This window comes from Bombyx mori, chromosome 7, assembly GCF_030269925.1.
Source record: "Bombyx mori chromosome 7, ASM3026992v2".
NCBI lineage: Eukaryota > Metazoa > Arthropoda > Insecta > Lepidoptera > Bombycidae > Bombyx > Bombyx mori.
The window spans coordinates 7408734-7423758 of NC_085113.1; the positions used below are offsets into that span (position 1 = coordinate 7408734).

Below are 15025 nucleotides of genomic sequence, written 5' to 3' on the forward strand. Positions count from 1 at the left end.
TAAATCAAGTTTCTCAAACAATGGTCGACTACAGCAAATGGAAAGATATCGAAGTGAGTCTTGTAAAAATACCTTTTAAATTTATATGAGTGCAATGACTTACGAGTATGCTTTCTAGATTTCCGACGATGAAGACGAGACCCATCCAAACATTGATACCCCATCATTGTTTCGATGGCGGCACCAGGCCCGTGTGGAACGCATGGAAGAGCGACGCCGCGAGAAAGAGGAACTGGAGCAAAGAAAGAAAGAAAACCAACGACGTCTAACCGAGACCAGGAAAAAAATATCGGAAGCTGATGCAGACAGCCCTAATCTAAATTCATTAAAAAAGACGCTAGCTGAGCTTGAGAATGATGAAAAAAAATTACTGAAAAAGGATGAAGAACTCAGGAAAAAAGACAAGCATACGCCATGGAATGTAGATACCATTAGTGAGCCGGGTTTCAATAAAACAGTGATTAATACAAAAGCATTAAGACCCAGCAATGAAAACCTCACTGAAGAGGAAAAAGAAGCTAAAATGAAGAAATTTATCAAAGAGAATGAGAAATTTTTGAAGCAATTTGGATTGCTCCGTAAATATGAGGACTCCACTAAATTTTTGCTGGACCATTACCAGTTAGTCTGTGAAGAAACTGCCAATTACCTTGTCATCTGGTGTATTAATTTAGAAATGGAGGAGGTAAGTTAAATAAATTAATTAGAAGTAGCAAAAGTTAATTGTATACAGCTAAAAATCCCTAAAATATTCAGTAAAAGCCATGTTACGACTTTTGTCTGTAACTAATATTTCATGAATATGAATACTTTTAATTACAGAAACATGATCTAATGTCCCATGTGGCCCACCAGACTATTTGCATGCAGTACATATTGGAACTGTCCAGACAATTGGATGTGGATCCAAGAGCTTGTGTTGGCTCTTTCTTTTCAAAGTAAGTGCAATACGAATATGATCTATCAAGTCAAATGCAACAACTCGGTGTAGCTCGGTGAAACAGGAGATGGGCGTCTTGGGCATGATGTGGGAGGAGTTAAAACAAACTGCCCAAGACTAATGTAAATGGAAGAATTTGATTTGAGCTCTACACCCCAGCAGAGGGTAATAGGAATGAAAGAAGAAGTCAAATGCAATATTAATTTTCTTATACATAAAAAAATCTGTAAATGAAGTAGATAGAAATATTTTTATATACAACCATTATAAGATATATATTCATTACAATTATCAGTTACACCAGTTTGATATTAAGGATTAATAAATTGTGTTGTTTTAAATAATATTAGGTGCTTTGCTTTTTAATATATAATTATGAATTACTAGCGACCCGCCCTCGCTTCGCTTCGGAAAAATTAAAACACACATGAAACCAAAAAAAAAATATTAAAAAAAGTAGCCTATGTTCATCAGGGACAATGTCGGCTTCTAATGGCAAAAGAATTTTTCAAATCGGTCCAGTAGTTTCGGAGCCTATTCGAAACAAACAAACAAACAAATCTTTCCTCTTTATAATATTAGTATAGACAGGCATAGAAAGCAATTGTTAATTTCTATTAATGGTGCATATGCTGCACTACATGAATATCATCCACTTTGAGGCTTAAGCTGATATCTATTTTTATGATATAACAGCTAAAACCCCCTTGATGGTGCCTATATGTGTGGGCTCAAAGTATCCATAACCAGTTGTAAAAATATAATACAGAATTTTACAAAAAAAATATTATGAATGTATGTATGAATTTTAACTGTTAGGAGGATATCAGAATATGTCTTTGTTCATGTATCAGAGTTTTGCTTATAGTTTTAGGCTGTTCAGATATCACCACCATTATTATCCAAGAGAAATAATATCTATTTTGTTTGCATTGAGTGTAATTTTTTTTCTTATAATCAATATTACCCACTATGTGTTTCATGCATTTAACTTAATACTATTTTGCAATTATTAGGTTTTGTTGCACAAACAGATGAAATAAACTCAGAGAACATCATGCATTAACTCAAGTCAAGACGTCATTTAAATTGGCTGCTGCATAATAATGTACACAATCAAATTCTATTACCACTCATTTTTCATTTTATGCTTTGATGAGACAAAATTAATATATTTCAGAATACAAACTGCAGAACAAGCTTATAAAGATGCTTTCGAAGATGAGTTAAAGCAATTTAAAATTAGAATCAAGAAGCGTGCTGCAGAAAAAATTCAGGAAGCCATAAAAGAGGCAGAGGAAGAAGAAAGAAAGGCCAGGCTGGGACCTGGAGGATTGGATCCTGTAGAAGTTTATGAGGAGCTGCCTGATGTAAGGAAATTAGCCTTTTATAAACATTTTTTTTTACTTTTTTACTGGTGGTAGGACCTCTTATGAGTCCGCACAGGTGAATACCATCACCCTGCCTATTTCTATCGTGAAGCAGTAATGCGTTTCAGTTTGAAGGGTGGGGCAGCCGTTGTAACTATACTTGAGACCTTAGAACTTATATATCAAGGTGGGTGGCGCATTTATGTTGTGGATGTCTATGGGCTCCAGTAACCACTTAACACCAGGTGGGCTGTGAGCTCGTCCACCCATCTAAGCAAGAAGAAAAAATTACCTAATTAACCATTTGCACTCAAATGGCGCCTATACTATAAATGAACAAACTGACGAAATTTTATTATCTGTATATGCTTGTTAGTTTATGAATGGGTAAAGGGTTATAGTTCAAAAATATAATTAATTATTTTATAAACCTATATTCATCATAATTATCAGTCCACAAACGTTCACTGCTTGATGTAGGCCTTGAGGGAAGGTTCGCCTCACGACAGGTCCTACTGGTCATCATTCTCGTCGAACGTTTCTGGTCCCGTGGTAGATTCTGCAAAGCACTGCTCTTGCTAGGGTTCGTGTTAGTAACGTCGTCAGGTTTGAGCCCCGTGAGCTCACCTACTAGCTGGGCGAATCTAGAATAACCCCTCGAGGTTACTAGAGAAGATAGGAAAAAAAAACAGGTCCTATGGAGGCAGATATTAGCAGTTCATAAAAGTAAATAACATTTACCATATCAAATTTTAGTGTGATAATGAACTTTTCACAGCGATTCTCTTAAAAATCAAACCTGTAATGTTTGCTTGATGCTTAAATAATACAACATACAAAGACAATGATAAAAAAATCGTAATCTGAAGTCAGTTTTTCTATTGCTGTAGTTGCTGAGAACCCTCATGGCTTAACCTGATACAAGATAATAATATGTATAATTAATGTCACCAGTTGCAATCAGACCCTAGGTCAAGGTCTCAAACTGTTTACATAATAGATATTTTGATTTTACCATATTAAATATATTTGAACGAAAAAAATATATAATTTTATAACATACTTTTTTCCTTTTGATGTTTCTTCCATCCATGCTGTCAACCATATCTGCCTGTCATATTTTGGTTTACTGATGCAGGGGACATTTTGTTTAATTACATGTTTACAAAAGGCAGGTAAATGATAATCAACAATGCAGTATTAATAATGGTGCTGGGAATAAACACCCATACAATCATTATTTTTTAATTTATTAAATTATTCTTCTGAAGACTGTACAAATTTGGTAAATAAAGAAATGTAAAAAATAATTTTCATTGAATTGCATACACATAATATATATTTTTTTTTAATTAAAGGAATTGAAAAAGTGCTTTGATGCCCAAGATGTTCCAATGCTGCAAGCTACCATTGCCAAAATTCCTCAAGAAGAAGCAATTTATTACATGAACAGATGTATAGCTTCCGGGCTCTGGGTACCTGGCAAAAATGATGAGGAACCCACCATGAAGGATTCCAAAACTGAAAAGCATTCAGGGGAAACTTCTACCAATGCTAATGATGTTGACTGAGATTAGGTGTGTAAATTTTACTTTCAGTGTAGATTGAAAGTTTCAAAATTTGAATTTTTCATTTTGATGCAGAAGACTATATATTTAGTTAATTTAAGATAAAAAACCCTGTTAGTATTATTTTTATAACAAATGTCTGAGAAGTATTCCACAAAATAAAGTTTTCATCGACATCTGACAGACTCCAATGAATAAAGTGTACAACATTAACACCAAAATACATACGTGTCTTATGTGACATTCAGTAAAAATATATTTATCATTACTATGCTGTTTTATTTCAATTCCAATTATCTTTTCGAAACTCAAATTCTGTACCCTTGAATCAGTGTGTCCTACTGCTATAAATTTCGTTTAAATATGCTTATCTCTTATCTTATCGTCATCTGTGTAAATATTAACTATTTATATATGATCTATACCAAATCGACGTTATAGAAAAATAAAAAAAAATCGTCTTTAAACTTGTACTTTTTATATAACAAAACTACAATAGAGTGAGAGGCGTGGATGCGCTACGTGAGCACATGGGGCGGTAACTGCGGCCGACCCTCCAGCTTGCTGTAATCCAAATGAAACTCTTTCGGCACCTGTAGAAATCATAAAAATGTTTTTATTAAGGATGCACATGCAATTTAGTAATTTTTACTATTATACTGGTTGTTAATGAAATCATTTTAAATGTACTGTAAGCATGTTATATGATTAAAATTTAAAATAATTGAAAGGGTCAAAAAAATACATATGTATATATGCTTAGTTGTTTTCCACTAACATTAATACAGTTCTTTATCTGTAGTCAGTCAGCATAGTAAATGGCTCCTCCTTTCTCAAATATTTGCAATGTTACTTATTAGTCTAGCAACCCAAAGTTCTGCATTACATTTACCACCAAACTGGAGATATGACTCAAAAACGCAACTTCCTTAAAAAACTAAGAATGAGCGCTTTGAAGTTGACATTGGAAAAACTAAAAATTTTGAAATTTATAGCTGTATGCTGTAACTGGACTTTGAATGTGAGTTTAAAACTTATTCAAAAACTACCTTTCTCCAATTGTGCGCATCGAAGAAGTAGTAGGTGCCGCGTTCGTACGTTGAAGTCTTCTCGACCATTGGCATGCCGGGCGCTTGTGAGATCCACACCTTCTCCTCCATATGATATCGCCATTCGCGATTGTATCTGCAAAATTGGAGTATTACTTGTTTTGGATTTAAATATGTTTGGGACGGGGAAAAGGATAAGTTTTAGGACTCAGTCTATAGCTCGTTGATGCACTATTCTATTTTCTCACTGGCGAGAGTTATATGTGCTGATTGATCTTGGTGATCAATCAGCACATACAACTCTCGCCAGTCACAATTTTATCGTTTTTGCACCAGCACCATGTTTTAGATTTTTTTTTCACACTTTTCGCGCCGTTTTTATACGCGTAGTTTTATTATAGTGTCAACAGATGGCGTGGATAGGGGATTAAGGCAGATATAAGGGAACGTACCCATACTACGTGACCTATTTTTTTTGTTATTTCGACCACTCCCTCCCCTCTGTGATCACTCGTAGTATATGCCAAGACCCCCCTCTCCCCCTTTAGTTTCACGTAGTAATTCATAATTATGATTTTTAATCATTTCACAGGCAAAAATTGAAAAAAAAAATTGGTTTATACTCGTCTTTATTGCATAAGACTGCATGCACACTTAAATTACTAGTAAATTATGTAGTGTGTGTGAGTTTACAAAGCGCTAAACACTGCGCGCTATATTCGAATATAGGGCGAAAAAATACGAGATTTCTCTCACTAAAATCGACTACGTAATAAAAACCTAAGCCACCCCCCCGCTCCTGTAACTGACCGTAGTATTTTAAAGACACCGCTCCCCCCCCTAAACGAGTCACGTAGTATGGGTACGTTCCCTAAGGAAAAGGAAGTCCCCCAAATATTACATTTTATCAGAAAACAGAATATTCCCCAAAATCTATTCCGCTATTTATCAGAGAATACATATATTATGTTGATCTACATTTTAAATAGAAGTCAATTTAACCATTCCTCTTTATTAAAAATTTAAATAAATTATTTAGAGAATATGAGATGTAAAAGTTTATGCACAAAACTATAAGAATGAGCCGAGCAGGAGAAAACCAGCGATAATCGATATAGGTAGCTAAGTACATAATTGTATTTTATGACGGATTATATTTTTACATAGTGTTCTGGTAATGCTGACACCCATAATGTATAAATACACATTCATTCACATGCAGTACTTTACACAACTAATGTTAGGGTTGTCAGCTGAAACCTAAGTTTGAATCCCACTGATGGTAGGCCTTATCAGATTAGAGGCTATACAACACACTATAGTTAAAGATTATGTAATTAAATAATATATCAAAAATACATACAACTCTGCTGCAGCCGCAATTTGTAAAACGTCACCAACGAAACAGTAGAACAAATAGAATAATAGATCTTCTTTATATCTTCCGAGTCGTAGAGGCGCTAGTTTTTCTCTTATTGAACCATTAATTAGATATTCGGGAGGTACGTGATAATCCATGTCCTGTGGTCTGTAAATTTGAAAACGAAATGGATGTATGTGTGTGTTGCTAAACCTTCTGTATCACTATGAAAATAAGTATAAATAGTCAAATCTAAATTTATTTATCGCTTTAAAGAGCATTACTTTATAAGTATCATTTCAAGCAATAAATTACCTGCAAGGCGTATCCGCCCATGGGCCAGCAAACGTCAAGTTAAGGTTATCAGGTGAATTTAAATTCAATCCTAAAGCAGTCAAATCCTGTCCCAATGCTAGCGACACTAGACTAGGGTCCGATTCCGCAGCACGGATAAAAGTCAATAGACCGACTATTCCAAATTGGTTTGGTATCATTGTATCCGGTATGTTTGTTACTTTGCCTGTAGAAATCAACAATAAATCAAATTATTATGGTGCCCTTTATTTTGACCTACTTAATAAAACTTTGGAAATGTAGTAAATTTGCTTTCCGAATGCGTGCATTCAAGCAATTTAAAACATTTCCATGGAGAATGTACTGTACCGTAAAATTCCATATTATGCGCTCCTTGATTGACAACTTAGGGAGAGAAAATAAAGACATGTCAGATCAGTATACATTTTTGTGTTTGATTTACATTTTTAATGAAAAATAAAAATAGCATTAGATCATGGGTTCAAAATTATACACCAATTTATACTACATAAGTTTTACTTAAGTACACTTTTTTAAAACAAATATGAAAAATATTTGTAAGTTAATGGCAAAAAATGTCAAAATAATAGGTTGGGGAAAAAGTGTTTTCGCATTATAGTATGTATGAACTTGTAATAAAATATCATTAAAAGTATAAATCTTAAAGAAGAGGAAATGTGTGATTTTCATTTATTGTTCGTTCTGTCAAGATGAGTGAATCTAATGAAGAAATTCGATACATTTTAAAATTTTACTACAAAAAAGGTAAAAATGCAACGCAAGCCGAAATAGTACATTGTCCCTGAGGAGCGCGAAAGGGAGTGGGATCCTTCTTCAGCACCTCAGCGCTGAAGGCGGGGTGGGCGGCGCGGGCGTGAAGCACCCGCTCAGCCCCCGTAGGGACTATCAGGTGGCGGGTGCGGGGGCGCCCGGTACTCGACTGTCGGTCCGGTGGTGGGGCGGTGCAAGGTGTCAAGGTGTGCGCCGCCCACGGTGTATCTCCCGAAATGACGTCCTTCGGGATTTTCCCGGAGATGAAATCCCGTCTTATCATCAGGACGGGTACCGGCGAAGGCGGACTTTTGGCGCGCACTGCGGTACCATAAGTCTGGTGTAGCCGGTGTGGTGGAGCTCGATGGGGTTTAGTCGGTAGTCGTTCTGCGGGGCAAGTGCTTCGCGCGCCTTTTTCAAGGCGTAGTCTCCTGCGAGGAATTCGGGGAGGTGGAGGACCTTGGCCCTCCTCGTCCCCCTCTTCCTCTCAGGAGGCGCCGGAGTCCGACATAGCCTGGTTCGTTACCCCCGGACCGGGTATCCGTAAATGGATTCCCCAGCGTCAAAAAAAAGGGGGGGCGGAGCCCCGCCGTACTCATAAAAAAAACAATTTAACTGTTTTTAATTTTTAAATAAACTACTACTAATTGAATAAGAACTGTCTAATGAACTCATCTTTGTTTAATACTTCACTATAAAATTTTATTGCCTTTTGTTTATTTCACTTTTACACTAAACACAATATTGCAAATTACCCGAGCACAACAATGGCGGAGAATTTGAGGTGCGTGAGAGCAGACCTAGACACTAAAGCGCATGCGCACTTGTACCCAGGGAGAAAAAGTTACAATTTCTTCCCTGTACAGCGGGAGGAAAAGTTACACTTTCTTCCCTGTATAGCGGAACGAAAACCGAACTTTCGGCGTAGATAGGAGAAAAAAAAATTTGCTATGTTTATGGACCTAGTGCAGTGTCTATGAGAGTAGCACAAGTTTGGTTTAAGTGTTTTCAATCCGGAAATGTTGATGTCAAAGATGCACGTCGCTCTGGTCGCCCTATTAGGGATAAAATGGATCAGTAGTTAGGACGTAGCTGAAGAACTGGGAATCGACCACAAAACAGTTTTGGCGCATTTGAAACAAACTGGGTACACAAAAAAGCTTGATATTTGGGTACCTCACGAGCTCACTGAAAGGAACCTAATGAACCGTGTACTAATTTGTGATTCTTTTTTACGACGTAATGAAACCGAACCATTTTGGAAGAAGCTGACAACTGGTGATCTGGTGATCTGGTGAACTGGTGATGAAGTGGATCACGTACGATCAAGAACATGCGAAAAAGGTCGTGGTCAAAGGCCGGTCGGGCTTCACAGACTGTGGCAAAACCCGGATTAACTCGCAACAAGGTGATGCTGTGTGTATGGTGGGATTGGAAGGGCATTATTCATTATAACCTGTTACCTCCAGGCAGGACCATCGATTCTAAACTCTACTGCGAACAACTGATGAGATTAAAGCAAGAAGTTGAGAAAAAGCGGCCGGAATTAATCAACAGAAGGGGTGTGGTTTTTCATCATGATAACGCTAGACCTCACACATATTTAGCCACTCAGCAAAAATTTAGTGAGCTTGGCTGGGAGGTGTTAATGCATCCCCCGTCGTCCTGACCTTCAGATTTCCACCTGTTTCGGTCTCTTCAGAATTCTTTAAGCAGTTTCAGGTTAACATCGCGAGAGGATTGCCAAAACCAATTGTCGCGGTGTTTTGATCAGAAGCCCTAAAATTTCTATAGCAATGGGATCGTGTCCCTACCTACAAGATGGAAAAAAGTTATCGAACAAAATGGTACCTACATACTTTAGTGAAAGGTAAATAAACTATATTAGAAAATGTTGTGAATTTTCTTAAAAATGCGAAGAAACTTTTTCCCCAACCTAATATACAATAGCGCTGCTGTATTAATGACCCAAATCCGTTGTTTTATTAAATGTCAATGTGACTTACCTTCAGGAGAAGTCTGTATCCCTTTGCGCGTCTTGTCTGGTGCGTGTGCAATGTCTGCAGGTGCGGGCGCGGAGACCGTGGAGGCGCCGGCGCCGGCCACCGCCACCGCCGCCGCCGTCGCGCCGCCCGTCGTACTGGCGCCTGTCGACGTGCCGGGTAACGCCGGAAAATCTTCCGAAGACATTGTAAATTCTGATTGTTCCGATGTCGGCTGCTTCACCATACCAACTGTTTTAAAATTTTACTTTTACACATATTGTGGGCTAAAGTCACACGGACACGTTGCGAGTGCCATGTGAGCTACTGAGTACCCAGAATATTCAACATCATCATGTTCCATATCGGTTTTCTAGATTAAAAGTTGAGGTTTCTAACTCTCACTCTAAAAAAAATTTTGGTGATGTTTTATTATGACGTCTATGTGCTGTATCGTTATTGTCTTAGAGTAATGATGTTGAAAGTTACATTTTGTGAATTTTCTTTTGACTTCCTTTTATAATCTATGAAGTGTGTTTGCTCACCATAGGGTTTAGAGCCCGGAGGTGGTGGTGCTGTAGTGGGTGCTTGGTCACCCGCGCCTCTTGCTGTTAGTGATGGAAATTCGCTTAGGTCCAGAAGTGGTGGTGTTGATGTGTCACCACCTTCACCAAAAACTGAATGGTAGTTGTTGCCAGCGTTGAACCGTGACAGATTACTCATACTCGACTGTAGAAACAAAATATACCCTTTAGTCTCATTTTTAAACATCTATTCTAAAATGAAATATATATAATAAATAACTAAATTTGTATAAAAAGTAGGTAAATGTGTTTTATGATCAAAGCATAGGCCGAATAAATATTCAAAATTTAGGTTTAAAGTAACTATTAAAATTAAAATCCTTAACAATAAACAGCACATAGACAAAAAATTCTCAAATTTGCATATTAATAATTAGATAGTGTGTACTGCAGTTTCTACAAGTCTTAGACACAATAAGTACTTAGTTAGTTTTTTCTTAATAGTTTAATCTTAGATTTATTATTTCCAAACTTCAAACTTTTCTTTGGTGTTATTCAATAACATTTGAAAATTATGCTAACATTCACTCATCATTAAATTTTTATCACTTATGTTTGATTGCTAAAACTAAAATAAATTTACACTTAGCCCAGCAGGCAAGTTTTATAGATTTATATAAATTGTGTTCCCCTAATAAAATTATAAGTAACAATGAAGTTATTTGATTTAAAAAAAGGTTGTAGCTTCATTTTAATCATTACAAAGTGACTGTAATGCTTTTTATAAAATCAGAAAGAGTCAGGTAGATAGTGACATTTCATTCTTTACTAACAAAATAATTAAAACAAGAACTGCAGAACTAAAGTTAAGTCTAACTTAACTAAAGACAAGCTCTACCAAAACTAAAACATGTTCTAGATCTTCATAAAAATTGTCTTAATATCAATGTAAAATAAAATTTGTTGACTGGTAATTAAGATCTTAAGACAATAGATAACGAAAGCAATCAGACCTCTAAAATATTGTATTAGGAAAATAATAAGGTATTGGTAGAGAAGTTTGTTTTTCTACTTCACCAAAGATGTGACCACCCTTGTAATAATGGCAATAATGTCAGTTTGCCTGATTCCACATCTTTTAAAAATAGCTGGGGCTAATTAGATATATTATAATAAAAACTAGACATTTGTCTGAGATGAACTCCAGAACTATGTAATCAATTTATGACTTTTTTTTCACAAAAATGTGCTTTATTACAATTTTAAAGATATGACAGCTTTTATTTCAATATATAATAACAATATTTTTTGTTGCTAATTAATTATTTGTGTAATTTTCAACAAAGGAATATATCGACGCTTGAAAGGTAAACGTGACTAAGCGACAATGCGTGAACTTTACAGTAGACTAATTTAAAGTTGAAATACCTGAGAAAAATTATATTTTAACAAATCTAGCTGTAGGATTGAAATAATTTTAATATACCTAGAAATATATTTGTTTTTCCAGATCGAATATGGTTATTGCCTACCATTTATGTACAAAGCAGTTATTGTCACTTAGTCACGTTTGCCTTTCAAGTGTCTATATACTCTTTGACCTCCTTAGGTTTCTAACAGATGGTGGTGTAAGTTAGCTGACATGATGATTTACTTCAAGGTATGTCTGAATTTAAAGTCTAAGCATTTCATTTATTTAAGTAAAGTTCATTGATATTTATATTTATCAGCAGAAAACACTAATTTGATTTTTAGCCATATACACAATTAATATTTTAAAATACTTACCATTGAATTAGAATTAGCTTGAGATAAAGTTGTTGGCATTGTAACCCTTCGGTCTGCAAAAGCTCGTTGACCAAACAACGTAGCTCTAGATGCCATTGATGGGGGAGCTCCGCCTGGCATTGCAGTTGAATTACGGCCAGGCGACAAGGCGCCCCCAAAAGTTGGTGTCACATGTCCTGAGACACTACCAACAAGACCTGAGCTCACTCTGCCTCCAACGCCACCAACTCCGCCACTAGCTAGGCTTCGAGGCACTTGTTGAAAATTCAAGTTTGCCATAACCTAAAAAAATAAGCCTTTTTACAATATGATATAATTATTGTAGGTAACATTGCCCTAAGCACGTCATTACGGATCTCCCGATCTATAAACGGTGCTTTTAGGTACCTTAAGCACCGGCCACCGTCCTCTCTGAACCTGCACAACCCACTGCTTGTGGCGAAGGGCTCAACGAGTAAATTAACCAATAAACACAGCCCACTGAGTTTCTAGTTGGATCTTCTCAGTGGAAGCTGAAATATCTCCCTCTGCTAGCCTCTCAAGGCTATCAGCATAGGTAGGGGAAAAGGATAACATCTTTATGCTACATTTACCGGAAACCTGACTTGTGCCTAGTGAATGCTTAGATTTAATTTAGTTTTGATCTAAAACATAAAACGTTTCTTAAGCAAAAATACCCATCTACTTGGTAAAAGTTCCTCTTAATAATATATAATAGATAAATGACTACACACAATGGACTATAATCATGTAGTGGACATATTTAATAATTTTACAGAGGTATTGTCAAGGAAGTGTGAGACGAAGTTGATGTAGAATAAAATTTATTCAGATTCATGCCTATTTCATTTACAATTTCAAATATTTAAATCGTGTTCCAATTTTATAAGCAGATATAATTTTTATTGCTCTTACATTATCAGTATCTGGTTCGTATTGTGATTTTAGAGTTCATTTATAAGAATAATTTTCACAATTTAAGTATTTTGCACAAGTAATTACAGTATGTTGACACAATGGTTATATTAAACGGAAAAGCAGTTAAATTCTGTGCCAATATGTGCAGAACCTCTGAATACAATGTTTGTTGTAAATCAGAAAATTTGTTATCAAGTTTGAGACAAAAGAGATCAATTTTGTGTGACTCAACTCTATGGAATATGGGCTATAAATATATAATATAAATAAAACTAATATTTAAATCATGGAGTAATCGGTTGTAAAGTAGTTGGAAATGTGAAAGAGAAAGTAGAAGGAATACTTAACTATATATGGAATTGCATGCTGCTTATTATTAATTTAAACTTTGGTTAAGTGTATGCATGACGTATGAGAGAGATGATAGTTGAAGAGCATCACAAAACTGTTTTCAGTTGAGCATATTATACAGTAGAGAGGATATGGAGAATGTATTAAAGATCAGTAAATGGCTTAGTTGCCCCTGTCAAACAATGGCGACAATTTTTGTTGTGATGTTGTTGGGCTCACTTTGAGAACGTTGTCAATATTTACCTATTATCAGTCCTTGTTCAACTATTTTATAAAGAATAAGAATGGTTCATAATCGCGTATACTCTGCCAAGATAAATATTTCCGCTTCGATGTAATAAACAAGATTTGTTGACTGTCCAATTTTGATGTTTTTTGTGCATTCAAAATTTTAAACACCAATATAAATGGTACATAAAACTGTCTTCGCGTAAAACGCTGCTATAAAACACTGTAAACTTGATACATCTTTACGTCACTGATAAATGTTTTAAAATTTTCATACGATTTCGCTGAACGCCACATTACCCTAAACAACAGGCGGCCATATTGTTAAAAGGTTGAAGAAGCAGACGGAAATTATCAAAAAGCTTCAAAACCAGGCCGTATGAATTAGTTTGTTAAAAAATAAAAATAGTTTTGACAATTTTATTAAATAGTTTAAATAGTATAAATCGTTTTGTCTCTTTATTATAGATCTGTCATTTAAAATTTATACTAATATTTTTAAGAATTTACAATAAAATTATTTAATTTACATTACTATACTACCCATACTAGTGCAATCCGTAGCATCGTTACTGTACATAAACCTGTAATACTGTACATAATACTGTGCTTAAACGTGTATTTGAGAGTTTTATAAGACTCTACAGCATAACTATAAGTAGCAAACCTGATCTTCATGAGTTTGGCTACTGTGCCTCGTAGAACTTCGTTTCTTCATTTCTTATCTTTGTTCAGAATTACTTTAAAAAATCTCTAAATTAGGATTAAAACAATTATTTTTTAACTTAAAGCCTTATTTTTTAAATAATCTAAACTTCACAACCATTATTTGAAAATTATAAACTACCCACCTCCCTTGTCTAAAACTAAACTATTCCTGCAAAGTGCCGGAAGCTTGGTGGATCATTCATCTTTCCTAATGATTCCGATAGGTGAACAGATGAATGGATCGGACGGTCTCATTATAATAAAACCCAACCAAAAAATATTTTAAACATAACTGAAAACGAGTTCGAGTCAGACATCTATTATCTTCCCTGAGGTGTTTTCTGTATCACTGTGAATACAACATTTCCGGCAGATTGGATGGCGTCTGAAAGCAATCTACGCACACATTACGTAGACTACAATCTAATGAAATTTAACTAGGTATATATAGCAAATATTTGATTCTTCGTCCTTTTCTAAATCTTACATTAGAAAATGAAAATTTTAAACAAGGAAAATGTATACGGTGTATAAGATTCAGATCTTCACGAATACTTGGATTTAGAAGCGATTCGTTAATATTTGAAGAGAACATCAGAACCTTTCTTTGAGGAAGCTGCACGGCGTAATAGCCCTCTTATCGTAGCCGCCGTAAATTACATTCCCGACCTATATGATGACAACGAACAATCGTCGTTGCCTTATTCGATCCAGGCCTTCGGCCTTCTTCAACCCAGTCTCAAGTACCCTCCACTAGCGTCGTAAAATCGAAGCTTAACTGAGAGTACTGAACCCCTATGACACTCACTGAGTTTCTCATTGAATCTTGATTCTTAACTGGTAGTAGATTCAGCGAAGCCAGAGCAGTGTTAACAATTTCTTTCAGGTAGAGGTCTGTGAGCTCGCCCACCACTGGCGTTGGTACAGATGGGTAGAAAATCGTTAAAAATACATTTTACCTAGTTCAAATTCACAATTTACAACAGCAGTTAAATTGTGGATTTCATTTCAAAACATTAACGAAAATATTTAAGGATCGGGTGCACATTGCTGTTATTGCAGATTTAACAAAGTTTCGACAACGGTCAGAAGACGGTCCTTCGGTGTGCTTAGTGCAAGTTTTTTAACTTCTCAATTGCGTAAAAGATCTCAA

General features: G+C 35.7%; 2 protein-coding genes across 5 annotated transcripts; one reads left to right on the forward strand and one right to left on the reverse strand.

The window, feature by feature from the left end:
• Positions 1-20: 20 nt before the first annotated feature.
• Positions 21-3881, forward strand: Cdc37 (HSP90 cochaperone CDC37 homologue). The gene is given in 5 exon segments (NM_001043526.1): positions 21-53; positions 119-685; positions 823-938; positions 2121-2310; positions 3669-3881. Coding segments are annotated over 5 exon segments (1119 nt in total).
• Positions 3882-4339: 458 nt separating this feature from the next.
• LOC101745492 (regulator of gene activity) lies at positions 4340-14243 on the reverse strand. Of its 4 annotated transcripts, none has more exons than XM_021351388.2 (9): positions 13832-14243; positions 11668-11949; positions 9901-10084; positions 9380-9550; positions 6951-6986; positions 6603-6807; positions 6291-6455; positions 4928-5063; positions 4340-4471 (listed from the first exon to the last, which is right to left on the reverse strand). In XM_021351388.2, the coding sequence occupies exons 1-9, from the start codon at positions 13880-13882 to the stop codon at positions 4397-4399; spliced, it is 1305 nt and encodes a 434-aa protein (XP_021207063.1). In that variant the 5' UTR covers positions 13883-14243; the 3' UTR covers positions 4340-4396. The 4 variants fall into 4 exon arrangements, with proteins under 4 accessions (XP_021207063.1, XP_021207060.1, XP_021207064.1 ...); XM_021351385.3 differs by having other exon boundaries at positions 9380-9607; positions 13832-14241; XM_021351389.2 differs by lacking the exon at positions 6951-6986 and having other exon boundaries at positions 13832-14240.
• Positions 14244-15025: the final 782 nt, after the last annotated feature.

What these genes read in the sequence shown, in the direction of transcription:
- LOC101745492 (XM_021351385.3), bottom strand. Translation starts at nt 13,882, where the DNA reads ATGAAGAAACGAAGTTCTACGAGGCACAGTAGCCAAACTCATGAAGAT. An exon ending in GCCAAACTCATGAAGATCAG is followed by an intron (nt 11,950 to 13,831) that starts GTTTGCTACTTA and finishes TTATTTTTTTAG; the next exon opens with GTTATGGCAAACTTGAATTT. An exon ending in GCATAATATGGAATTTTACG is followed by an intron (nt 6,808 to 6,950) that starts GTACAGTACATT and finishes TGATTTCTACAG; the next exon opens with GCAAAGTAACAAACATACCG.